Genomic DNA, 26748 nt, shown 5'->3' with positions numbered 1-26748 from the left:
ATTTCTGTCACTGAGGTGCAACAGGAGTAATGCTGCAACCTTAAGCCCCAAGCCTGCAAACTAATCACAGCAGTTATTTGTTAAAAAGGAATTAGCAGAGACTCTAACATCACTTCTAAGCAGAAAAGCCTAAGCCTCAAGAGCGGACCTTTGGCTGTCATCAGCATGAACACTGTTTTTTTCCGCCACGCTTTCATATTTTAGTGCCGTGATCAGAGATTTGTCATATCAAAGAAGCCAAACGATAAACCGGAGCTTCAGCCACACATGCACCAACGAGCTTAAGAGAACGCGGAACGAGGGCGTTCTAAATTGTGTTTCTTAATCTCGGTGCCACATTTCACCGCAAGAGAAAGGCAGCAGTGAGGCTTGAACGTTGCGAATCATCCCGGTCGAGTGTAACTCTTCGCTAATGGCTTGGACTTTTTGGCCCCTTTTGAATGCGGGGGTCTCATTAGCAAACCAGCAGAGGCTACCACAAAGGCCATTACATTGGTCAGACCTCTTCTGTGTTGCCTTCACGCCATTAAGCCTGATACATATGGGGTCCTAGCAGGGAGAGATAAGGATTTCATTGCATTACTGAGTCCATTACGTGCCACTGGGGAGTAAGGCATTAAAGTTTGTGGTCTGATTAAATTTAGTGCTGGTCAGCTGAAGAGGCAATTAGTGCATACAACACACCTCCATTCTCAAGTCTGTGGTGCAGATGGCCCTTTGTATAAAACCCCCAGCATATGCATAATTTATTGATTACAGTGTATCTGTATTAGTATGTGTTGCACAGTTTTGTATTTGTCATACACAGCCTGCATAAATGGGGAAAAAACATATATATAGTGCTGTGTGGGTAATTGCAACCACAAAATAGTAATTTGTATTGAGCTGGGTTATGGTAGCAAAGAAAGGAGCAATTTGTAGCTCTAGAAGCACCTCAAGTGTGAATTACTGAGAAAGCATATTGGCTTTCCTTACTCTATAGGGGACTCTACAGCATTCGAAATATTAATTTAAAAACAAAAATGCAATCTTCCAAATGTCCCCAACCTGTACTTGGGTAAATATTCACCAAAATGCAGTGCATCCTGGAAATAGGATTTACAGAGAGAGGCCTACTTTCATTCATCTAAATAGTCATGCTTCTGTGTTGTTGTTTTTTTCCATAAAGCTTCGTTAAAGCAAGCCAAATCTAGGTCGTTCTTAAATGCCTGTGACCACAGCAGTATGTCAGTAAGCGTCACTTCCCCCGTCTCACTCCTTTGGCCTGAAATGTAATTGAACTCGAGTAAGGTTCTGAGCAATGTAAGACCCTGTGCAATGTAGGAACCAAGAAAAAGTAGTTTTATTTTGATCTGAATTGAATATCGCTGCCTTTTGATCTTCAAAATGTATCCACAATAGACTTAAAAAGGATTCAAGGATGAAGAACATGAAAGGCTACCTTGCTTAGCTGCTTGCATTGCATCACATCGGCTTGGGTGAGAAACAGACAGCGAGAGAGCACGCTATGTACAAAAATACTTGTGGGCGCTGGTTTTTATTTGTATTGACAGTAATGCAGTTGGGTTTTTTTAAGATCGTGTTTTAATGACATTTACTTGTTTTCTGTGTGGATGTAGCACTGGGTTACCATAAATTCTGGGAGCTGCTATGATGAAGATTGACAGAAGCAGTTAGACCTCTCTTTTCTTGTTATGCCTTGCTTTAATCAGTGTGAGTCAGAAGACTTGGGCAGTACACAGTGATTATATCATCGAGCCACTGAGAGATCTGAAGTGATGTAACCGCACTGTAGCTGCCAGATTGAAAGTTCAGATTGTTGTTGAGAAGATTTCGTAGCATTTTATTACTAAAATGTTTTTGAGCACACAGATCTAGATAGGTGGGAGCCTGCTTTTGCTATATATCATGAGGTGGAAGCAGTTAAAAGAAAAAAAAGGTGGTACATAAGAATGAACACGGGTGTTTCCATGATTTTCTAAAACGGGGTGACACGGGGTAGACCATGAGCCAGTGAGGGTGAGCCATAGGAAACAATCAGAAATAATTACTAAACAGCTTGGAAACTGATATAAAACTTCAGCATTAGCTGGCTTGTATAAATATTAATGCCACAATAAAGACTAAACTAACAACATGCAGCACAGGCTTTTTGGTCATTAAAAGCAAATCACTGTATTTCACTCATACTTTGATTTAAGTTCACTTTCACAAAAACCAGGACTGAGGGAATAGTGGGCAGCAAACCAAATCATAAAGTTAAAATGTTAATATTTTCATCTATAACTAGAAAAAAGTCTATTATAACATTATTTATTTGTATTATTTATCACTATGCAACATTTCCAGTGTTGCACTGAGGAACCCAGGGGTGGGGTTACTCATTGGTAACCTTTGCTTCCAGGTGTGGAAAATGTACATGTATAAAAGATGGATAGTAATAGTTTGTGCAGACTTGTTTTGAAGGCTTGATATGACCGTTTCTACGATCATAATCCTGGCTTTAAAAACACACATGTGACGAGAAGGAGCAGGTCTTACTGCTCAGATAAGATCCATTTTGAAGCACAGTATGACCACAATAGGCTAATTTGATATGACCCAAAGTGAGTGAGTGAGCCCGCTATCTCAACAGGAATGTGTTTTTCCAGTAGAATTCTATAAGGCCGCAAAACTATCGCCATCTGGCGGCCTTCAGATAGAATGCAGGTTTAAGGCACGCCTATGCACGTAGCACATATCCCACTTTTGTTATTTACAAAATTTGATTTTGTGTTTTTGTTTTGTTTTTTGAAGAAAGGAGATATCAGGTACTTGAACACAATTGAGAAAAGGTGCATGTTTGCCAAAACAGGGCTGCTGAAATGAACTGTGTGTGTGTTTGTGTATGTAATCTGTCTGTCAGTCAGACTCTCTTGCTCCCCGTGAAACATTGTCAGTCACCAACACAGCAGCTCTGTCGTTTACAGGAGACCTTTGATCTGCAGGTCCTTTTCAATCTGTTCCTGCCACCCATCATCTTCCATGGAGCTTACACTCTTAATCAGGTGAGACTGCTCTCCTGACACGTCTCCCAAAAGGGTGTAAAAGGCCATTTCTTTTAATGTACATGGGTTGTCCATCTGTTAAGGACTTCCCATATGGTGCACTGTACTGATTCTTACACCAGATGTATTTAATGTCTACTAAACTGTTGTCTTGTTTGTTTTGTGAGTGTTACTAATTGGACTAATTTTTATTTGTTGTTCTAGAAACGATTCCTTGCAAACCTGGGATCTGTTCTCACCTACGCTTTTGCAGGTACCATAATCAGCTGCATGTGCATAGGGTAAGAATTCTTTGTTTATTTATGCAAATAAACTGAAGTAAAAGAAATACTGAGATGACAGACAAATGCGGTTAAACAATTCAGGCATAGCTTTATGGTGCAGTGGTTAGCACTGACTCACAACAAGAAGGTCCTGGGTTTGAATCTAGCATGTGGGCTTTCTGTATGGATTTTGCAAGTCATCTCTACATTGGTTCTCTCTGGGTACTCTGGCCTCTTCCCACAGCCCAAAAGAATGCATGAGCTTGAGGTTAGGTTAACTGGTGATTATGAATTGACTGTAGGTGTGAATGTGAGTGGGAATGGTTGTCTGTCATGTGTGTTAGCCCTCTGACAGGTTGGTGACCTTTCCAGGGTGTACCCAACCTCTTGCCTGTGACAGCTAGGATAGACTCCAGATGCCTCCGTGACCCTGATTTGGATACGTTGATGGACATTATCTAACACATGTCACCAGTAATATGAAATAGTGTTCTGTAAATGCCCCCATAAGCCAAATCCTGTGCTTACACCTGTGCTTTTGGTTCTACGACTAATCAAAATTTCTGTAATAACACTACAGTGCACCAAACTCAGCACAAGTAATATTGATTCTGGAGAGAGTACAGATATCTACTGATGCTATTGTAGCCTGACATAGCTAGATGGCACTCTCACACTCTGAAGGAATTTGAGGCTTTTTCTAAACCAGTTGTCACTGATGCTCTAATTGCTGCACAGAGCAAGTGAGAAAACCTCAGAATTCCTTAGTTGTTATTTTCTTGCTTTAACTTCAACACGTTTTGTGGTTAGAAGAAACTTCTGTTTATGTATAAATGATCTTAACTCCCCCAGTCAGTCATTTCAAACAAGTGGGTTTGAAGGTCATGTGCTTAAAGTATTGCCTGGAATTAACTGGCTAAAGGATGTTGCCTTCCTTCCTTGCTCCATCTATTATTCCTTTACCTGGAGCAGCATTTGTCAAACTTCCCCGTTCCCTCTGGGAAGCAGGAAAGGTTTTGTTCATGGCGCCTCATGTGCTCCATTTTTAATGCTAAGGCATCAGAGCTGGCCAGTCCTGCTGCTTGTTAGTGTGTCATATCCCATAGGGAGTTAGTGTCGTGAGAGTGTGGGAATCTTTCTGTCTCAATTTACAGTCCTCTTCCTGTCTTTTTCTGTGCCTGACTCTCTCATTTTCTCTCTGTCTCTCTCTGGATGTCTAACACACACACACACAAACGCACAATGCACAATTAATCATCTTAACCGCAAGTCTTCCTTAAAGATACACGAATAACACAGCTTAGTTGCTTGACCTAAGGACAGTGCTTTAAATACTGGCTGCAGGGGGCAGGTCATGTGCTGTCACCGACAGAGCTATGCCAGTGGACAGAAAGGTTCCCCAGAGGACACACTGGCATACTGATTATTATGGCATGCCCCACACTAACTGGATTAGTACTCAGCATACATCAGTTATCACTAAGGAGCTGAACTGACTGGACGCTTTATCAAGTCTTTGTGTACAGTTTTATTTTTTTCTTTATAAGTGAGATAACACAGTGGAGATACAATACTAGATTTATTTTTGTATTTGGCTCCAGAGCTGATAAAAATATTGTGTCATTTATATTTCTGTCAAAGTGCCCTTCACAAAGACTGTTAGTGGGTTATATTTAGTCTTCTAGGTCATTGTGCATGCACACACACATACACACTTATGCTGTTCTGTTATGTTGGAGAGTACCGTATATAACAGTGTCTTAAAAGAATGCAAACAGTTAGGATAGATGGATACTGACCCCCAAGATGGTTTGTGGTGTGTGTGCGTGCGTGGGTGGTTCCATTTAGTAGGTGGATGTGGGGTCGAGTTCGGAGCATATGGATATTCACACTCATTCGCATTAACATGGATAAAATAATAAAATTCCCAGCACAGTCGCAGCTTTGTGTGTTCGCTTGTGTAAAAAGGAGCTACGGCCTGGAAACGGGTCAACTCACCTGCTGGTAGCGTCTGGCCCCATTACCCAGACTACTCTAGGGGAAGCCCTGCTGTGGTTAGAGGGATGACTGATAGACCTGCTCTGGCTGGCGCTCCCTGATGACCTCACAGTGTTTCCTTCTGTCTGTTTGTCCTCAATCCCAGGGCTTGCATGTACGGCTTCACCAAACTGATGGTACCTTTGAGCGAACGAAAAGAAGAATTCTTCCTCACTCACTGCCTCCTTTTTGGTGCCATTATGTCAGCCACTGATCCAGGTAGTCACCCTTTATAAATAACCTTCTGCTAATAGCTCATCACTTGCAGTGGCAGCATTGATCTTGTGGTTTTTTTTGCATATGTGCTTTTATAATTTGTAAAGCAAACGTGCTTTTTTTTTTTCTTACCACAAGTAAAAGATGAAATGTTTGGCTGTTGATCACAGTCGATATATAAAAGGCCCATCACCAGGCTCTGCCTTATACATACAAATTAGTTATAGAAATAAAATCCATATGTGTTGAGCATATTTGAGGAGCTGCATATTGCTCATTTCTGCAATTTTTTGGGGAGTTTTTATTTATTACTGCAGATTCACTGAGCAGTTAACGTATTAGATAACATGTTTCAAAAGGTCCAACCTGGTGCACACTGTTCTTTCACACCTTATTTTGTTTGGTTTTAAGTAACAAGGTGTAACATTGAGATTGACAGACGAATCTTTGTATAACAAAAACATTGACAGCTAAGGCTACTGTATATGCAGGAACAGAGCCACAACACCCACTCAGTAGCTGTAACTGCTTTAAATTCAGTGCACCTTTCTCCTAAGTGGAGTACACACAATAAAATCAGTGGTCCTCAAGAGCAGTCATGTAGAGTGTCATACAGCATCCTGTGGTAATGTCCTCATTTGGTAATGAATTATTTATACGGTAAGTGGCTGATAGGGGTGAGTGTCAGCGAGGAGCTGTAGGTTATGGTGCGGCTGTCACACTGATTGACATTATTTTTGCCACACCATGCTGCGTTCATCTCTGCCGACTCCGGCTCGCTTGTAGCTTTGATTTGAATCACACTGTGATGCACCGATGGCCGAAACACAGATATGCCTCACCCGCTTCCATCTCTGCAGCGTTGGTTTTCTGACTTTTGGAGAAGCAGCTGTCAGAATTTTCCAGTTCATTTCTCTTCCTCGTGAACTTTCAGTCACAAGGCTGAAATGGACGAACGCAACCGAAACAGGCTCAGTCTGTTACGCTGTAAGACAAAGACGTAGTGATTCTCAGAACAATGTAGACGTGTCATCATGTCATAACCCTTGCTTGCTTGACAGCTCTCTGGTTGTGCCACTGCCACATATATGCTGTAAAGCACAAAACTTTAGTGCTCTTTATTTGAGTTTTTAAAAAATATTTATTAAACAATGGCATTGGTGAGCCATCTGACTGATCCCAAATGTATTTTTCTGCTTGGAGATGACTCCAGAGATATAGCTGCGGTTTTAAAAGTGATACAAAATACTTGATTTGATTTTTTTTTTTCCTGTTTATTCTACGTTGAATAAAGTGGAGGGATAGGTAATAGCATTTGCTGCAGAGCTGAAGCAACCTCGCTTAAAGTGTTGCTTAAAGTGGATGCTGATTTTACGCTGCAACTACCACTGAGGACACTAAAGTAATGTTACTGTATTGTTTTTGTGAAATTACCATCTTAGAGGTATAGGCAAAGTATAGATTTTGAGCTTTAGATGAATCTGATATTCTTTAGAACGTTGTCTTCGAGAAAAAAAAAAGTCTGTAAGTGTGGAGGGTTTTTCAAAGCAGCATTTAGGCATAACTATTACAGAAAGTCATATGAATATTTCTGTTTTCTGTTGGTATTATCCTCTTTTCAAACACACGGCTCAGCTCAGTATGACTCAACATGTCAAAAATGTGATTAGCATAGTAACCTCTAAACCTAGAGAGATTATATTTGGGTCTTATCCAGGGCCCTATTCTTCAAAACTGCAAATGTACGTTTTCACGTCTTGTCTGTGAAAATTCATACTTGGGAAAGGTAGAGTCAGTCTGCTGACTGTTCATATATCTACGTAGGTAAATTTGCAATACCTCATTGTTAACATTTCACCTTTAATGTTTCATTAGATGAGGCTTCTTCTGGGTTTTATTCATCGTTTTTTGTTGGCAGAAGAAGCAGGCCCACAGTCTTGCTTTTCCTATTTGTTCCTTTCATTTGGCATCTATTGATTTTTAAAAAAAAAACTTTTTAGTTCTATACAAGCCACCACAGAACCATAGCTGTGAAACCTGTTCCTCCAAGACTCAAAATAAAATGCATGGTTCAGGTCACAAAGTGGAACACCTGCTGTGCTGTATCCTCTAGCTGCAGGGATGGAGGCAGGTCAGTGAAACCCTCACTTAACTTCTGAAAGGAATGACTTCTGTTTCTGTGCTACCGTTTTGGCTTTCCTCTTTAAAAAGATATATAAATACTCTCACACACACAGAGAGAGAGAGAGAGAGAAAGAGATGAGCACCGAGAGCCTTTGGAGGAGGTGGTCTTGGTCCATTTCCAAATGAACTCCTGAGCGGTTCTTTTATGGTGTGAACGTGATCAGGCCCCGATCTGAACCATCGTTTATTTGCTTCTGTTGCTCCCAGCCCTGATACATCTGCCCAATGACCAAACTGAACATTCTCATGTAGTTTGTAGGGACGCAGTTTGGTTTGCTGAAAGAGAAATGAGAAGTAAACAAACCATAGGTATGGCTCAATATACCAGCAGCATAGCATCGTCAAACACAGAATTTTAGGCATGTTATTGCAACAGAGGAGCAGAAGTACAACATTAAGGTAAACATGGAAGGCCACAATTGGTGCTCACTAAGCACACATACAGTATGTGTTTAGTCTTTATTAATATATAACAGGCTAAGTAAGACAAGTAATGTAATGCTGAATTCTGTGACCGGTGTGGTGCATAATATACAATAATTCATTGTTTGATGTCACAAACACTTTACCAGTTGCACATTTTGGTGCACTGACACTGACTTACAACAGTAATTTCCACCGTCTTGCATCACCTCTTCCTTTAATAACCCTTCGGTTTTTGGAATGGGGGGGCGGGGGGGTTTCATTCTTTCTGTATGTAGGATTTCATCCAGTCAAAAATTCAGGGCTTCCTTTGTCTTATTTTTCTTTTCATTGCCCAGACTCAGTCACATTGAAGCCATTGTTTTGTGATATATGTAGAATGTGGTTTGGAATTTTCTTGTTGAAAAAAGACAGTTCCAGCTATTGGGCAAGAAAATTGAATTTTCACACAGAAAATTGCCGTCAGTTTTAGTCTTAGTCAGTCAGAATAATTTCAATTCAGCCAGCTTGTGCCTGTTATGAACAGTCTGCATTCTGCCACTCCTCGGTTTTACCTAAGGAAATGCATTTAGCTTGAGGTGGAGAAAGAAAACCATCACAACATTGTAATGGGGGAGCTGGCACTGCAAAAGAAGTAAAACCTGAAAAAACTAGCTCACAAGTGTTCAATGAGAAAGCCAGAAAGTGTTTCCTCAGTATAACTTTTTTCTTTTTTCAAAGGGCCATGAGTATTATTTTTAAGACAATTTCTCTAAGTAAAGTGAATTTAAAAAAAAAAAATTTTTAAAGTGAAGAAAAAAGGCTAACAGGCAACTTTATGAATGCAGGTTGTTAACCACGCTTGCTAGCTTGGGTACATTTACACACATATTTACACTCCACTCTTTCATCCATATGAGGTAATCCCCTAGGTCCAAAATATCAACATAGCAGTGGCTAAATGCTAACATTAGCTAACTTTGACTGGTTCACAATGAACCTTCAAAATGCAGCGTGTAGTGGCTGATGTCACAGTGGCTACAGTGGGGCAAAAAAGTATTTAGTCAGCCACCGATTGTGCAAGTTCCCCCACTTAAAATGATGACAGAGGTCAGTAATTTGCACCAGAGGTACACTTCAACTGTGAGAGACAGAATGTGAAAAAAAAATCCATGAATTCACATGGTAGGATTTGTAAAGAATTTATTCGTAAATTAGGGTGGAAAATAAGTATTTGGTCACCTCAAACAAGGAAAATCTCTGGCTCTCACAGACCTGTAACGTCTTCTGTAAGAAGCTTTTCTGTCCCCCACTCGTTACCTGTATGAATGGCACCTGTTTGAACTCATCATCTGTATAAAAGACACCTGTCCACAGCCTCAAACAGTCAGACTCCAAACTCCGCCATGGCCAAGACCAAAGAGCTTTCGAAGGACACCAGGAAAAGTATTGTAGACCTGCACCAGACTGGGAAGAGTGAATCTACAATAGGCAAGCAGCTTGGTGTGAAAAAATCAACTGTGGGAGCAATCATCAGAAAATGGAAGACATACAAGACCACTGATAATCTCCCTCGATCTGGGGCTCCACGCAAGATCTCATCCCGTGGGGTCAAAATGATCATGAGAACGGTGAGCAAAGATCCCAGAACCACACGGGGGGACCTGGTGAATGACCTGCAGAGAGCTGGGACCAAAGTAACAAAGGTCACCATCAGTAACACACTACAACGGCAGGGAATCAAATCCCGCAGTGCCAGACGTGTTCCGCTGCTGAAGCCAGTGCATGTCCAGGCCCGTCTGAAGTTTGCCAGAGAGCACATGGATGATACAGCAGAGGATTGGGAGAATGTCATGTGGTCAGATGAAACCAAAGTAGAACTTTTTGGTATAAACTCAACTCGTTGTGTTTGGAGGAAGAAGAATACTGAGTTGCATCCCAAGAACACCATACCTACTGTGAAGCATGGGGGTGGAAACATCATGCTATGGGGCTCTTTTTCTGCCAAGGGGACAGGACGACTGATCCGTGTTAAGGACAGAATGAATGGGGCCATGTATCGTGAGATTTTGAGCCAAAGCCTCCTTCCATCAGTGAGAACTTTGAAGATGAAACGAGGCTGGGTCTTCCAACATGACAATGATCCAAAACACACCGCCCGGGCAACAAAGGAGTGGCTCCGTAAGAAGCATTTGAAAGTCCTGGAGTGGCCTAGCCAGTCTCCAGACCTCAACCCCATAGAAAATCTGTGGCGGGAGTTGAAAGTCCGTGTTGCTCGGCGACAGCCCCAAAACATCACTGCTCTCGAGAAGATCTACATGGAGGAATGGGCCAAAATACCAGCTACTGTGTGTGCAAACCTGGTAAAGACTTATAGTAAACGTTTGACCTCTGTAACATAACCTTTGTTGGCAATAACAAAGTATTGAGTTGTATTTTTGTTATTGACCAAATACTTATTTTCCACCCTGATTTACGAATAAATTCTTTACAAATCCTACCATGTGGATTCATGGATTTTTTTTTCACATTCTGTCTCTCACAGTTGAAGTGTACCTCTGGTGCAAATTACTGACCTCTGTCATCATTTTAGGTGGGGGAACTTGCACAATCGGTGGCTGACTAAATACTTTTTTGCCCCACTGTATATCCATACCTCATACTGTCTATTGTTAAAAGTGGTACCTCTTTAGTTTGTTGATTCAGTTGTGTTGTTTATGTTTAATGTGTTTTTGTTGAGTATTTAATTCAAATTATGAGAATTTTTGGCTCAGCTGTCCTTCAGTTCATCATGTGTAGCATCAGTATACAATTGGCATCAATTGTGCCTTCACAGATGTGCAAGCTACCCATGCTATGTGTACTCATGAGCCCCTTGCCAGATGCTGAACTGTGAACTGTTAACAGATCACTTGCTTCCTATCTAGAATAACTTTTATATATTTTACATGCTATATCTGCACTACTTTAATTTACATAGAAATAAGTGACTGTTTAGCAGTGACTTTTATATCTTAAATTTCTATAGTTTTGGTTGGTTGTTTTTATATTATCAGTATAAGCATAACAAATTGATGTGCATTTTAAAGATGTAAACATCTGGGAAATACACTGAGAACCTTAGTTAACTTGTTCAGTCCAACTTGAAATGAAACCGTTATAAAGCCTCAGTTTTGGGTGTTTTTTTTTTTACAGAGCTGGGGAGATTATAGTAATTCCCTGTTGGCTGTTATCTCCTTCCTAATCCGTCATCTCTTTGAGTATTATATCTGCCTAATTTGGTCAAATCAGCAAGCAAATCCCATGCTTTCTGACTAAGATGGTCGCAAGCTTTGCCTCTGCTAAAACTCAGCAATGGGTAATTTGACCCAATAAAGCTCCCTTCGACCCTTTCAACTGTATTATGTCTGAAATAATTGTCTAGGCTCTCTACCTTATGGTGTTGCTGTGGAAACTGATGAACACTTGACAGCTGTAGGATGGAGTTTCCATGACAACACAGCCAACCAGCACCTTGTGAGTGTGAGTGTGTGCGGCGAGGGTGGGTGTTTTTATTTTTTTCCCTTTAGTGTTGGAGTGTGAGGAGTGCATGACATACTGTCATCGGCCAGGCATTATGGAAGCAGGGAGACGGAGCAATCCTTATTCCAGGGCCTACCCCACACTCTCCAGATAAAGGATTTCCCCCAACCAGAAAGAGCTTTAAACCTGTCAAACACCAAAGAGCCAGATCTGTCAAAACAAGTCCTGAGGCCGCTCTCTGGCCACCGCTCGTATTGTCAGTCTGGTCGTATCCTTGCTGTCCTGCCACCGCTGGTCTGTGTGTTCACAGGGCAAAACTTAGCAATCGTCCTTGGCTCTTTTTCCACATCAGAATGTTTCCATCACTAACTCAGAGTACTATTTTTGCATTTTGAAATCAACAAGTGGAATACTAATCCACCAGGAGTTGTTATTGTTTTGAATATGATAATGTCCGGCCTTCAGAATTGCACGTCCTTGCATGTGTATGTTTATGACTCCGCATTTGTGTTGTCTTTCCTCATATCTGACATTGTTTTTTGTTATGATAATTTTGTTTTCCTTGTTTGGAACCTGGCCTGACTTCTTCTCTGGCAGTTACTACTGTCCATTATTAGATGCCTGCATTTATCTGTTTATATCAGTCTGTCAGTTTGTGCACCTATCTCTGCATCTCATGTAAAACACTGTAATCTAATCTACTGTAATTGAACCAATTCTAGAGCTGATATCTTGCAGGAGATACTTGAGGTGTCTGGAAGTCTGGAGCTACTAGGCATGTCACTATCTCTTCAGTGTCAGTATTCTGCCTGTCACTCAGTGTCGACACTTAGTCGCCTGCTGAGCTGAGGATGCTGTGTGTGCATGTGCTCATTCATATGCTCAGCATCTTCTATGTGATATTTACTCTTCGTAAACTCACCGTGGAGTTCAAGTCAGCTGATGCTGTGTTGAGACGGGTTTGGCTAAATAATAAGTAAATAATCAGTTTATTAGTATTTTTCACCACCGATATGAATTTCCTCACAAATGATATGAGAAATTAGGATTCCTGCAAGCCAGATTTCATAAATCTCATAAAGAATTTTTACTAAGGCTCTTAAAAAAAATCTGTGTGTGTTATGAGCCGTTCTCTTGCTGATACAAATACAGCCACCTACAGGGTTTACATGATTTCAAGCTGTACCCCAGGAGTGAAAGAGGCATCGACTCACCGATCTACCTCAGCAGGATCTGCTCACTGATTGTATAAGTGTTGCTGCATTGTGGGAATGAGGGGAAGCAATCAGGACTAAAACGGTGGCGTGACCAGAAGGCGGGATGGCAGACATATAGGACCGTTCTTTTCCTGCTCATGATCCCTTGAGCAAATTAGAGCTGTGATGAGGATGAAAGGAAACCAACCACAACTAAATACCGATTTTCCCAAAGATATTGCCTAAATGTCTGCTTTAATGAGAGTTGTGAAGTCGTGCTTTAATAGGGTAATCAAAGGTCGCCCACTGGCGTTCAGTGGGTTGAGATATGACGACTGCAATAGTCATATTGTAGCATATAATTTACCTCATTTTCATACTTTTATAACCATTCAGGGTCACTATGGATAGCCTGGTGTTATAAATGCTGGTTCACTGAAATGGCTAAATAGAATGAAGCCATTGTCAGCAGCACCTGTCTATTCTGCTCTTACATCAAATTGCCTAAAGCCTAAAGTAAGCTGGACAGAAGGGGAGATAGAAGCTACTTATGTCAAGACATGGGAAGTCCTCAGCTATATTCAACTTAAAGTCAAGAACTCTGAGAATCTATGAGCAAAAAAAAGAGGGCCAGAGAATTAATGTGTGTCAGACTTACAATTTAGGATAATAGAAGGAAAATCCATGGTTAAAATAGAAAAATGAACCCTACATGTGCCAGATAGCAGAAGATGAAGAGGAATCCATTGGAAGTATCATTCAAAGAAACTGGCTGGCATCAACAAATACTGCCAGTCACTAGAAAAGGCCTAAGGGATAGCACAGTGGTGGTGACACATGGTGACGTCAGAACACACCTGATGCAACAGAACAGTAAAGATGCCACTAAATCCAGACAGTAGTTGTAATATGTAAGATCAACAAGCACACAGGGGAATTAAAAGTGCCTAGGATAGTGTCCAGGAGCATCTGTGCTGACTGTGGGTCAGACTTCCTCGAGCACTGATGGAACGCACCACCAGAAGTGGTTTAGAAAAAGAGATCTTATGGAATTTTAAGTTCCAGATTCACAAGCAGCTGCCAACCAAACAAGCAGACACAGTAGTAGTTGACGAGGAGCAGAAGAGGACAGCGGTAATAGATGTGGGAATCCCATGTGACAGCACTATAAGGAAGACTGAGAGGGGTTAAAGAATCAACCGAAACAAATATGAAGGGTCCAAAGTGGTACCAGTACAAACAGGAGCCATAAGTCCTGTGATAGACTGGGAGAGTAGCTCCAGCAGCTAGGCATATGTTAAAGAGCAGGAAACAAATATATACAGATGGAGAAGACAAGAGTAAAAAATAGAGAACACTGAAAGTAATGGACAACCTTCCATAATTCATCCAAGAGCATACTGACAACATATCCAATAAGTCACCAAAAAAATCCAATGAAAATGGGCACAGAATGACAGGCGTCTCTCACCTCAGTAAAGCTCAGTGGTCAGGAGTTCACTATCTAAAGAGAAAGGGAGAGTGGTGAGACAAGCCATTAAGGCGTTGCTGAATTTCCCTACAACTCACCATTTGGGAGAATGCTCATTCATGCATGCACGCTGTCATTGCATTCACCTTCATTTTCTCCCATTTATGGGAGTTTATCCCATAATTGTGGCAAATCTTTCATTTTAGTCTGACAGATGAGTCGGTACTTGTCCTCCAAAAATTTCCTTCTTTTACTTCAAGTCTTACTTATTTCATAACTACTTTAATGTAAAACCTGCCCCCCATCCTCCCCCTTTTTCCCCTTACCACAACTGCCAGTTGGAGCTATGCATTCAACATTAAACATTCAACATGCTCCAAGCTTGCATCACAAGTTATAATTCAATGCTCAACATATCCATTTAAATGCAGGAAAATCTCCACTGCAACCTGTAAGTACACTGCGCATTGGGGAATTAAGCACAGTGTACCGAAGCGTAGTAATCAGTCAACCTGTGAGTTCAAAATGAAAAAGATCTGAAGTTGTCTGGTTCCTGTTGAGATGCTCAAAAGCTCTTCAACCGGAATAAAGTTCAGGGAGGGACAGACAAGCTCAAAGCTGCCAGCAGGGTCAGTATAAACAGTATATTCAGGTAGCAGTTTTTTCTAGCAGTGAGTTAATCTTTTATTTAAAGCACCACACAATCTTATCTTTTTTCACAGCCAGCCTCCTCTGATTCCCAGTAACCTAGTTGTTATCGCTCTCTGTAGTGAAAACTGTATTAATGCCTCAAGCTAAAGAGTGTATGTCGATGTATATTCACGGTCACTGAAAATGAGTATGATATGAAACAGCAACACCTGCAGCTCTAAAAAAAAAAGGATACAAGTAATTGTAGCAGCTGGTAACTGTGAGTGGCTAAGTGTATCTGAATCATGTCAAGAAATTCAGTCTTTCATATGTCTACTCTCGCTACTCCTCCCAGCAAACCAGCAATGTTGTATATTATGTCTTTTAAACACAGGAAATGTGGCCCATGAAACACACAGACACGGTTCTGGACTTTGTTTTAATTATATTGTAAGTGGATTTCAAATTTAAACATGATTTTCATGTTTGAGATTTTAAACTTTGGCATAAATGAATGTAATTTTTGTAAAACTATTTGTTTATTTGGTTTGTGCTGAAACTAATTTGCCATTGGGCCCTTTAATATTCTCTTTGTATATGCTACCCTTGGGCTGCATATTTGAAAAATACAATATTTCTTATCACTTTTACGCTGATGACATTCAAATTTATTGTCAACTGACTGATGATCTGTCAGCATCACTGCACTTCCTGTTCGATTGCCTGAGAGAGGTCAAAGATTGGCTGTCAGATAATTCTCTCATTTTAAATGAGAAAAAAACTGAAGTTATGGTGTTCGACCAGCTTGTTGCCCTGCTGCTAACTCTCTCTCTGATTCTATACGTAACCTGGGTGTCTACTTGGACAGCTCCTTTAAGCTCGATAAGCAAGTGTCATCTGTATGGCTGTGAAGGTTCTCAGTCATCCAGGTCATCGTAGTCAAAGGAGCTTGCAAAGAAAGGCGTCTGGACTTCTTTAAGTTACTTGAAGACGTTTCACCTCTCATCCGAGAAGCTTCTTCAGTTCTAAGGTCAAATGGTGGAGACTCCCAGATATAAACCTAGTGGGAGTAACCCCCCACAGAGGGACAAAAGGACCCCCTGATGATCCTCTAATCGCCTGAGCCAACACAGAAGAGCCACCGCCACAGGACAAGACTCAGCAGTCCATCTGCATCTTAAGGATAAAGGACACTCTTTCGAGGATGCCAATGTTCACATTTTGGACAGAGAGGACAGATGGTTTGAAAGAGGAGTGAAAGAAGCTATCTATGTCCACTATGAGCGACCATCTTTGAACAGAGGCGGTGGTTTACGACACCAACTCTCTGCCATCTATAATCCAGTTTTGAGTTCCCTTCCCAGACGCCTTAACGCCCACTCACATCCTGGGCCATCTGATCTCAGGAATTTGCATGATAAGGTGGGGCCAGGTTTCACAATGAACTCACCCGAAACTCTGGCTGATTGGGACCCACACCCAGTTTCACACCTTGGCTCAGGCGATTAGAGGATCATCAGGGGTCCTTTTGTCCCTCTGTGGGGGGTCACTCCCACTAGGTTTAAATCTGGGACTCCCCACCATTTGACCTTAGAACTGAAGAAGCTTCTCGGATGAGAGGTGAAACGTCTTCAAGCAACTTAAAGAAGTCCGGACGCCTTTCTTTGCAAGCTCCTTTGACCAAGTGTCATCTGTAGTTAAATCTGGCTTCTTTCAATTGCGCCGGATTTCTAAAGCTAAGCATTATATACCACACAGGGACCTGGAAAAACGTATCCACACTTTTGTGACCTCCTGGTTAGACTATTGCAATTCTCTCTACTGTGGTCTCCAAGCCTTCTCTCATCGAAGGCTGCAGCTTCAGAATGCTGTGGCTCGCCTTCTTACTGGAGCCAGAAAATCTGATCCTATTACTCCAGCTCTTGTTGATCTACACCGGTTACCTATCAAATATCGCATTGAGTTTAAAATTTTGCTACTCACTTTTAAAATCCTGAATAATATTGCATCCAGTTACCTCACCGACCTCCTCAATTTGTACACTCCTTGTCGTGCATTAAGATCATCAGATCAATTACTCCTGGCCCAACCTAAGTTTAGACTGAAGACCAGAGGTGATCGTGCCTTTGCTTCAGCTGCACCCAACCTTTGGAACAGCCTCCCTGCTTCTATTCGTGCCTTGGACTCTATCCAATCCTTTTAATCAAGATTGAAAGCATTCTTATTTGACCTGGCTTTCCTGACCAGTTAATACCCTTTTTAAACTTTATATTAAATTTATTGTTTTATTATTAATTTTACTGCTGTTTTTATCTTCTTAGTAGATATTTTGTATTCACGATCTGACCTTCCTTCTTTCTGTATTGGGGTTTGATACCAATTTTATTTAACTCTTCTGGTCTATTGGTGCCTCCATTCTGTCTGTGCTAGTGCCTGATCTGTACCCTGTTATTGACTTGAATGTTCTTTCTCCCCTAATAACTGTGAAGCACTTTGGTCTGCCTTCAGGTTTTTAAACGTGCTATATAAATAAAACTGTATTGTATTGTATCATCCATTGTTCATTTAACAAACACTAAGTCAACATGTAGAATCAGATTATTAAACTATGCCTGATGACTCAGTAGTTTAAAGAACCAACTTTACAAGCAATAACTTAAATACTGGTTATTGCTGTGCTTGAGAGTTGGTAGAGTATGGTGTTGATGCCGATGTGTTGTGTTTTGTTGTCAACAAACGTGGGACTGTACAACAGCAGTCCCCAATGCCCGGGCCACGGACCGGTTCTGGTCTGTGAGTCGTTTGGTACCAGGCCGTGAGAGTTGAGGCTCGGGTATGAAATTTATGGTTTTCAGGGTTTTTATCGTTAACTCTGTTTCCCTGGGTGTTTTTTTCCCCCCGTGTTGTAGTTGTGAGCCTTATTTTGAAAGAAATATTTACAAGTTACCATAGCAACCAGAGAGCATTAAGGGGCAGAGAGGAGGATGTTACTCTCAATGTTGTTGGTGCATTTCAGGAGGACGCTGCTAATAAAGTTACACAATTACACAGTGAAAAAATACCACTGTTTTCGTCTTGGTGGTATCATTTTATTTTTTTGTCTTTATCTAAGACACCTTAAAGGCCGGTCCATGAAAATGTTGTCTGATATTAAACCGGTCCGTGGCGCAGAAAAGGTTGGTGACCACTGTTGTACAATATGTCTTTACTTTGGTCTCAGCTGTCCAAAGGTTATCGTTGCAGATGTTTTGTGGTTTGTCCAGATGCAACTTTGCAAACGTAAGCCGTGCTGTCACATTACAAGCCTTCCAAACACGCCATGCTTCATGTTTCAGTTCAATATTTTTCTACTTGTACTGCCATAAACTTTAAGTCCTGGGAAGACCAGATTATATTTGTTATGTTCAGTTACATAAAACCTTAGAATTGAAAGACAGTCTACATTTTCCCATAACTGTAATGTATAGGTGATTGATCCAGTGACACAATATAGGCCAAAAACTATGATAAAATTATAATAATTAAATAATTTTCTTTTTCTTTTTGTAAAACAATATGCATTGTGTCCATGATGTAGCATTAGAGAACACCAAGTAACTGTATGTCATGTTGATTTAGACCATTACTATATGCAGATTGCCCATTTCAATGTAATGTAAAAGCAATGCTTGTCATGTTTGAGACTATTAAACAGTATAGGAAGTTTAAGGCAGATTGAAGTATTTATATTGGAGATACAACAACTTTATAATTTGTAGCAAAACATCCAAACTCATCATTGGACCATGAAAATGACACACTATTCGGTTACAACTCAAAAGGCTTAACCTTAATCATCACAGGATACATCGTAAAAACTGATAATTTCATTCTTGGTGGGCAGCTGGGTAGAATAGAGTCTATGGAAAGGGGGAAACTAAAAATGGTAGGCTTCCTATTGGGTTTACGCATGTATCTAAGAATCTGTTTTTATTTCATTGAATATTAAAAGTGGCTGCATAATTTCATGCATGTAGATAAGAAATATCGCATGTTGGTTACTTACACTTTAAAGGGTCTTTCTCTTGCTAAGGCCCACTCACATAATGTAAAGTTTCATGAGTTTTCAAACATGTGTAGCACTCCAAAAGCCTCACATCACTCAATGCTTGGATCCTAAAAAACAAAGAAATGTAACGTTCCACTTATGTTAAACTTTGCATTTTTCTTTCATACTCCAATTTCCAGTTGTTACAGTGGGGAAAAAAGATTATGATGAGCAATGCGCTTAATTTGTTCATGTATCATTAACAAACATAGATATTATCTTTCCCAAGTCATTGTGTAATTTCTACATCCTGTTTAGCTTGAACAAATCTTTGCTTAGTTTGCCCAGTTGTCAAAATCTTTATCCCGCTGCTGTCGTCATACTGTAGTTTTTTGTCAGCTTACTTATTAATTCTTGTACTTTCTCTTCTTTGTAATAGCACAGGAGATACTGGAGGACACTTCTGCTGTGTAATTAACTGAGTAGTTTTTCTTTTTCTTTTTCAAGTTGCTCTACTTCCTGCAGCCATTAATAGCAACACTTCTCCTGTTTTGTTTTTCTTTCTTTTTTAAAGTCTCAGTCCTTGGCCTGTTATCAGATCTGCGTGTGGACTTGGATCTGCACATGCTGCTGTTTGGCGAGAGTGTCCTGAATGATGCCGTTGCCATCGTCCTGACACAGTGAGTATTTTGCTTTAGTATTTCTCCAAGCCCTGAGAATGCAATCTATTTCAAGGTTTAATTGCGTGGGTGCTCAGACTTCTCCAAATGGCATTATGGGGGCGGATGTGGAGGAAGGAAGCCTGAGTGGGTGCTGCCAGCTTTAAGGAAAACAGCAACAATCCCTTAAATACTATGCAGCGAACTGCATAAGTGAGTTGCCCCAAGCACTATCAGCATCTCATTTAGGTCCTTAATGCCAGAGTAAAGAGACAGTCCCATGCTGCGAACTTGGTTATCATAGCTAATGTTGACTTTGGAAGAATACAACACAAAATTCTTGGAAACTCAGAGCAGCCAGGATGCAGTCATGCATTCTCCATGCATTTCATTTGCTTAATTCTTTCCCCTTTTCTCCAGCTTTTTACAAAACTATGCATGCTTCTGTCCTCGCACATTGCTGTCATTGTCTGCTCTGTTTACACAATGCTAGTGAGCAGAGCTAGTCGTGTAGATGTGAAAGCAGATGGCAAGCCGGAGACAGAGAGGGGCGAAAACTCACATCTCCACAGTCACAGACAAGCAGGCAGACACACAAATAAAGCAGGAGGAGAGATAACATCTGTGCTTATTATCTTTAAAAAGACTGATGCAAATATATAGAACCTGACATTCTGACATCTCGCTTTCCAATTGAATAAATATGCTTGCCAATTCCTAGAAGGGGAGCGCAAATTGTTGCATTGTGTACATTGTACGGTGGAGGAGGGAGCCTGCAATTCTTCCCAGACAAAGAGTCAGATAGTGTTCTGTTTGTTCTTAGAGTGGCGTGACCAGCCTACATGCCATCTCCTTTCACTCGACTTGGTCACTCGCCTGCCGGTCGCCCTGGCCCCATGCACAAAGCTGGCCCTTATTAGTGAGCCAGGCAGGGTCCTGGCACTAGAATTTTAACAAGCTCCCAGAGCAGCTCAACCTTACGCTGATGTGCCATCTCACAGTCGCAAAACGTCCTGCTGCAGCAGCCCTGACCCAGCCACCATTCAGCCAGGTCCTGCTTTAACATCTTGGGATCTCAACTGGGATAACAGCCCAAACCATCTGAAGTTACAGTCTCCAGAAGGTCACTCTGATCACTGACTAGTGGGCAAATGCACCACAGGAGTCTTTCTTTTCAGGGAGGAGAGGGGGGTAATAGATTTCCCCTTTTCAGCATGCTGAGCTCATTACCATAGCTTGACTGATTCTTCCCCTCCCGCTATAGAGATTAGGGCCTGTTGTGATGTGTGCTTGCTCATTCCAGCCTGATGGTACTGAAATTGCAGAAACAAAACTATTTTAATGTTAGTAGGAGTATAAGACATCTTATACTTACAGTATATATGAGTGGCTACCAGATGCTGTGTGCGGTGTGTTTGTTTCTTTACTGTGAGCAGTAGCTCTGGGTCCCATTAAATGCAGGGAAACAAAACAAGTGCCACTTTGCTACCGTTTTTGCTGATTCCATAGTTTGTGTTTCATTTAAAACAATCTAAGTCCACGGGGGAGTACATGGGAGGGTCTTTGCCGGCTAAAGAGACTGTGTCATTCCACAAAGGCAGACTGGTTCATCAGCCACTCTCTTGGTCGCTTGTCTGGGCTTGCATTACCACAGGCACCCCCTCCATCCCACCACACACAGACATGCACACAATTTCTTCCTCCCTCTGTCCTCCCTGTGAGGCCTCTTTTGCACTCAATGACTTCCATATGGAGGCCTCCCTTCCTCTCACAAAGTAAATATTTATAGCAGTGTGAATAATGCTGCCATCTTTTTTTTTTTTTTTTTTTTTTTTTTTTTTTTTTACTTGTTTCTTACTAACTACACTGAGATGTCTCTGAAACAAAGAAAAAATCCTAATATATTTTTTTTCTTTTTCGGGAAAAGATGGAAGTTCTAAGGGAAACCATGTAATCTAAAAAAGGAATGACTCCAGTAAATAGCACTTAGCTCAGCATAATAAGAATGTAAATTTATGCTCATTGTTTTCCACTAAGAACCCAGTTGGTCATATTTCTGATGACTGTTCTTATTGCAGAGTCATAAACGTTTTTGTTTTTTTTTTATTTGTATTCTCAGCATCTGTAGCAATCAAAGTGTCTCTGTTGTAATTATGCCTCTGGCTTGTTTTTGTTCCATAACGGCTCTGTTTGCATTTGCTTCATGTTTCTCCTAGTGCCATCACCACCTACACCCAGATGAATGCAGGACTCATCTTCAACCCCACTGCCTTTCTCCACGCCTTTGTTTTTTTTCTCATAGTGCTCATTGGCTCCTTCCTCTTAGGTCTCATTTTCACAGTAATAACAGCCCTCATATCCTTTTCATCCCGTCCCATCTCTGCCTCTACACCCCAGACTCAATTATCACCTCAGCATCCGCCGCAGTATATCCTGTTCCTCAACACTATAATTGCTTCTCTAACAAACCCCTACTGTACCACTTTTACCAACAAAAGCGATGCAGCTAAAGTCTAAAGTGCTCCTGCGACATTAATGGCTGCAGAGAGGTCGTCAATCAAGCCAATAGCCTATGATGAAGTTTCGACTTGCGCCGTTGTCCGGCGTTTCTCTCTGATCTTCAAGTAATTAGACTTTAGGATGAAAAATGGGTATGTGTCATGAGGGGTTTGGGCCAGGACTCAGCTCTTATTTACAGTGACTAATCTCTGGGTGTAGGCAAACCACAAAGTGAGCATTTATTAGATTTTGCTGATGCTAACCATAGCAGCATCCTGCTCTTGTGTCTGCTATTTGTTAAAGAAATTCACCTTGATGTGTAGTTGCTCATTTATCTTTTAATTAATAACCACACCTGTCCTTATTAATTACAAAAACAATCAGGCTTAAGAAGGTGTATTTTTATTATTGCATGCCCGAGGAGTATTTTAAGCGCAGCCTATTAAATACCCTTCAGGCCTAACTTTGTAATATTTCCAGTAGCCAAACTTACCCTTCGTTTCTTTCTATGTGGCTGTCAGAAATATGAAAATTCTAGTGCCTACTGTTTTGCCCAGAACACCGTGTAAAATATTGCTCTATGGTTTGCACCCAAGCTTTGCCGGAGGGGATGTGGGACAGTGGAGCTCACTGCCCGCGTTTACTCTGTATGGGCGATCCCCTGGCTTGTTGAGCACTATTTGCAGTTGCTTTATTTTTGCAGGCAGCGTACCACAGTTTCTCCAGACTGTAGCACTGGAATGCACTTGTGCAACAGTGGGAAATTTGTCCTGCATTTGCAATATGAACCCTGGCCTGATGCAAAGTGTTAAATACTTCATGATTATCTTATGTATCTTTAACTTTCATTTCACCTCACCAAATTCACTCGGCTGCATGAAAATCCCCTCCTGGAAACGTCAGTCTTCTTCTTGCTGTCCTGGAGCAGCTACCTCTCGGCTGAAGCCTGTGGGCTATCAGGTGAACACTGTGTGACTTATGTTGTTTGTGTGTCTGTGGCCATGTCAGTGCTCTGGGTAGCTGCCCTTCTCCCCTCAGGCGTCTCTTCTCAACTGCTCCCGCTGGCTCGCATACTGCTCTACAGTATCAGTGACACCCAGCATCTGTTTGACTGGCTTCAAGGCATTTTCTGTTTCCACTCACACTCCAAAAACCTGGAAATAATGTGCGCACATACTGCTGTCCAGTCATGACCATCTGCACAATTCCCTGCTTGCATACAAGATTCAGTTTTTTGGGTTTTTTTGTCAATCAACCAACACTCCCTGTACAGTCAGTGATCTCTCAGTCAGATGCACTCTTTAACCAACAAAGTGTTTTGCATTGTTCCAAGAATCTTCTCATCACAGACAACTGGAAGTACCAGTCCTATTCTTCTTACTTTAAAATAGCTGCTTCTCCCTGAGAACGCTTGTAGTTTTAGTTTGGAGATGACACCACTTACAGGTCCTTACCCAGAGTGGCTGCTCTTTAAGAAAGTCAAAGTAATGACGTATCTTTGCAAGCTCATGTTTGGAAAAGACCATTTCTCGACTCTGCTGCCTAGAATTGTCTTCTGTTTCTTTACTGATGTGGTGTAATGTTGTTTTGAAATATAAGTCGAGTATACATTAGCGCACATTAGTATTAATGCTCTCTCTTCCTTGGCACTGCTCCCTGTGGCCTGTGGAGGCAGAGAAGATGGTTTTAATGAAAAAGCTTGACCTTTGTCCATTAAATTCCAGATGCCCTGTTTATAAAGCGCATTTTAAATACTGCCCAGTGTGGGAGTCGCACCACAGAAAAACCTCAGTCGGTAATTCTCAGAGCCTCTAGTTTTCTAGTGGAAGTATATTTCTACATGCATTTCCTGGGCTGGTTTTAATACTTTGTTTTGACCTGAAACCTTTACTGTTATAAAATCTAGTTTAATGCTGATATTGTTGTCTAGGTAGTGAAAATTACTGTTTCGGTGATGAATGGTACCCTATACCCTATACAGCATTAACGGTAAAGGCGTTTAATGGTCGCTTTGAGATGAGGCAGCACATCATACCAAAGAATGCAATGACTGATGCGAGTCCTCCCTGGTGTCCTTTGGTAATCGAGGCTCTTTCTGTCTCTGTTAATTGCTAGAGTTTAGTGAGGGTGTGTCTAATGACCCTCAGCCTTGCAGGGAGCCCTGCTGTCATTAATCTTATGCCCCTCACAACTGCTCATTATGAGAAGCATCTAATCTGTTGCAAAGTGCTCTGTGTGGAAAAGACTTAGAAAGAGACTTAATGCAGCAGACAGGTGATGTGTTATCTCTGTCAGTGTTATGTAAACCAAGGACGATGTTGTTGCCCCCAACCAAATGGAACCAAAATGAGATCTGCCACGATGGCGTGCTCCATTAGATGGCGTTGCACAATGCTAAGAGGTATATTTTGACCAAGCATTACTGGAACTAGCATAGTGCAGGTCCATGTCAGCATCCCGATGTAAAGGCGGATGGTGAAGAGAGACTAATGGACTGGCTTAATTTAGCAGTCTGAACCACAGCTGCTATTTTGTCTCTGCTGCCATATTTATTACAGCCAACCCTGTCTTCTACCTATTGCTATACCCATCGCAGCAGTTTCACATTTTTCCACCTTCTGTTATTCGCTCAATGCGAAGGAAGCTAAAATGTGAAATCGAATTTCTGCAATGAACCAAGCGTGTCCTGCGAGGCAGCAGCCCACCTTTCATGCTTTGTGCTTCAAACTCTAGCTCTCTGGTCCAACCAGCCTCCCCTGTGAGCCTAATCACTCTCTCCACCCTCTGTCTTAGGAGCAGAGGCTGCTGTCTGTACGTCTTTCCCTTTTGTACTTTGCTTGTCGTGCATTTGTTTTTTGTTAGTATCTCCTCCCACGCAACTGACATTGTGATTGTGATTATATCACTTTTAAAACTTTTTTTTTTAATCGTTTCCAGAGCCTCATGTATCTGGACAAGTAAATGTTTTTATCAGATATATAAATATGCTTGAGTTGGTTTGGGCAGCACATTTTTATTGGAACCAGGAGAGTGGGTGGATGCAAGGTTGGGCTGGTCTGATCCGGTTAATTTTTATATGAGTGGCTGCACACAGGAGGGCTTAATTTTTGGATGTTATAAACCAGTGCTTACATGAATTACTCTAACAGTGCTTTTATTTAATTTATCTTTGTCCTCATCTCCCCACTTTTTTCTGAATGTCGGCATCTCTGGCTTGTTTTTTTTATTTTATTTTATTTTTTTTTTTCCTTTTAAATGACATCAGAAACAGCAGTATGCGACATTACGTGATGGCAGAGCTTCAGTTCATCCTTTGTCATTTTTTTTTTTTTTTTTTTTTTTTTTTTTAATAAATAGGACAGGGGGAATGAATGAGAGAAAGTATCTCATCTCTGGCTTGTTAACAAAAAAACATGGATTGAACCATGGAGACAAAAGCTCTTTTCAGAAATGATCCTCCTGTGATGGTAGAACCTCCTACACCATATTCTCAGCGTGACAAGTCTCAAGCCTCTGTGTGTTAAGCAGCTCCCAAACATACAGATTCTCTCATCCTGATTACTAATATATGCACATATAAGTGGTTTTGCATACTTTCAGCTGATCAGATCCGGCGCATTATCAACTCCCTGCTGTTGACAGGATTCTCATCTATGAGCTTTGTCCACAAAATGTAAATGTTCACATTTAGAAGATGCTGTGGATGTTTGGGGGGGTGGTGGTGGTGGTGGTGGTGGTGGTGGGGGGGGGGGGGGGGGGGCTATATCATTTTTGAATTTTCATTCATTTCAGAAGTATTGTTTATCTTTCAGGTATTGTGGCAGTGATGTTTTGCGGCTTGAGTCAGGCAAGGTACACAGTTCTCAACTTGTCCTCTGAGGGCAGGGCAAGGATCAAGCAGGTGGGTTAACGGAGCGCAACTGAAACTTGTTTTCCTTTTGCTTGACAGTCATTTTTAGTCTTCTCGTTTGTGTAGAATGACTCTTGTCGCCAGCATTTGCAGTTCGCACTCATTAATTGCCATTAGTGCTCAGTTGTCCAGCGGGCGTCCGTGTGGGACATCAGTCTCCAGCTATCTACTTAAAAGGCTGAGCACAGATGGAGGCTAGCACACGGTCACACTTTGCCAGCAAGCTTCATAGAGGAGCAAAACAAATCAGAAGTACACACATATACTTATTTGTGCATTTATTATTCATTATCAGCACCATAGTGCAGCTAACTGTTTATCACAGACACTCCTAAAAGGCAGCACAGTTGAAGCCTCTGCCTATAAAGTGGACTGGCTATGCAGGAGAGCATGTTCACTTGGCAGAATGCCTCTATCTGTATTTTTTAGGGTTTATACATGCAGCTTATGGTAAAATGTGATTGAGTGTATACAGGCAGTAGTTGAATAGCTAGTGGGACCGATACTTTTCTTTCTATGATCCCCAAAAAGTGCACTTATTCAGCTGGATATCTTTTTTTTTTTAACCAGAGCTCTAAATCATATAAGAAATAAAAAATATGGTTAATGAAATTGTATCATCTCTTTAATGCCATTGCATGAACAGTATATGACACCAAAGTTCCTCAGCTTGGCTTAGAACATG

General features: G+C 41.2%; 1 protein-coding gene across 7 annotated transcripts in view; it reads left to right on the top strand.

The window, feature by feature from the left end:
* LOC309714103 (sodium/hydrogen exchanger 9-like) overlaps positions 1-26748 on the top strand; it is a 64466-nt gene that overhangs the window by 2738 nt on the left and 34980 nt on the right. For 6 of the 7 annotated variants that reach the window (XM_082546253.1, XM_082546250.1, XM_082546249.1 and 3 more), the window contains exons 3-9: positions 2970-3047; positions 3252-3328; positions 5454-5566; positions 19570-19675; positions 21871-22009; positions 23008-23113; positions 25966-26054. In XM_082546253.1, the coding sequence (XP_082402379.1) occupies positions 2970-3047; positions 3252-3328; positions 5454-5566; positions 19570-19675; positions 21871-22009; positions 23008-23113; positions 25966-26054 (708 nt within the window). The remainder of the gene's footprint in view (positions 1-2969; positions 3048-3251; positions 3329-5453; positions 5567-19569; positions 19676-21870; positions 22010-23007; positions 23114-25965; positions 26055-26748) is intronic. The other variant, XM_082546251.1, reaches the window with a different exon arrangement.

Source organism: Aulonocara stuartgranti, assembly GCF_965226115.1.
Source record: "Aulonocara stuartgranti genome assembly, chromosome: 9".
NCBI lineage: Eukaryota > Metazoa > Chordata > Actinopteri > Cichliformes > Cichlidae > Aulonocara > Aulonocara stuartgranti.
This window is presented reverse-complemented; position numbering and strand designations above follow the sequence as displayed.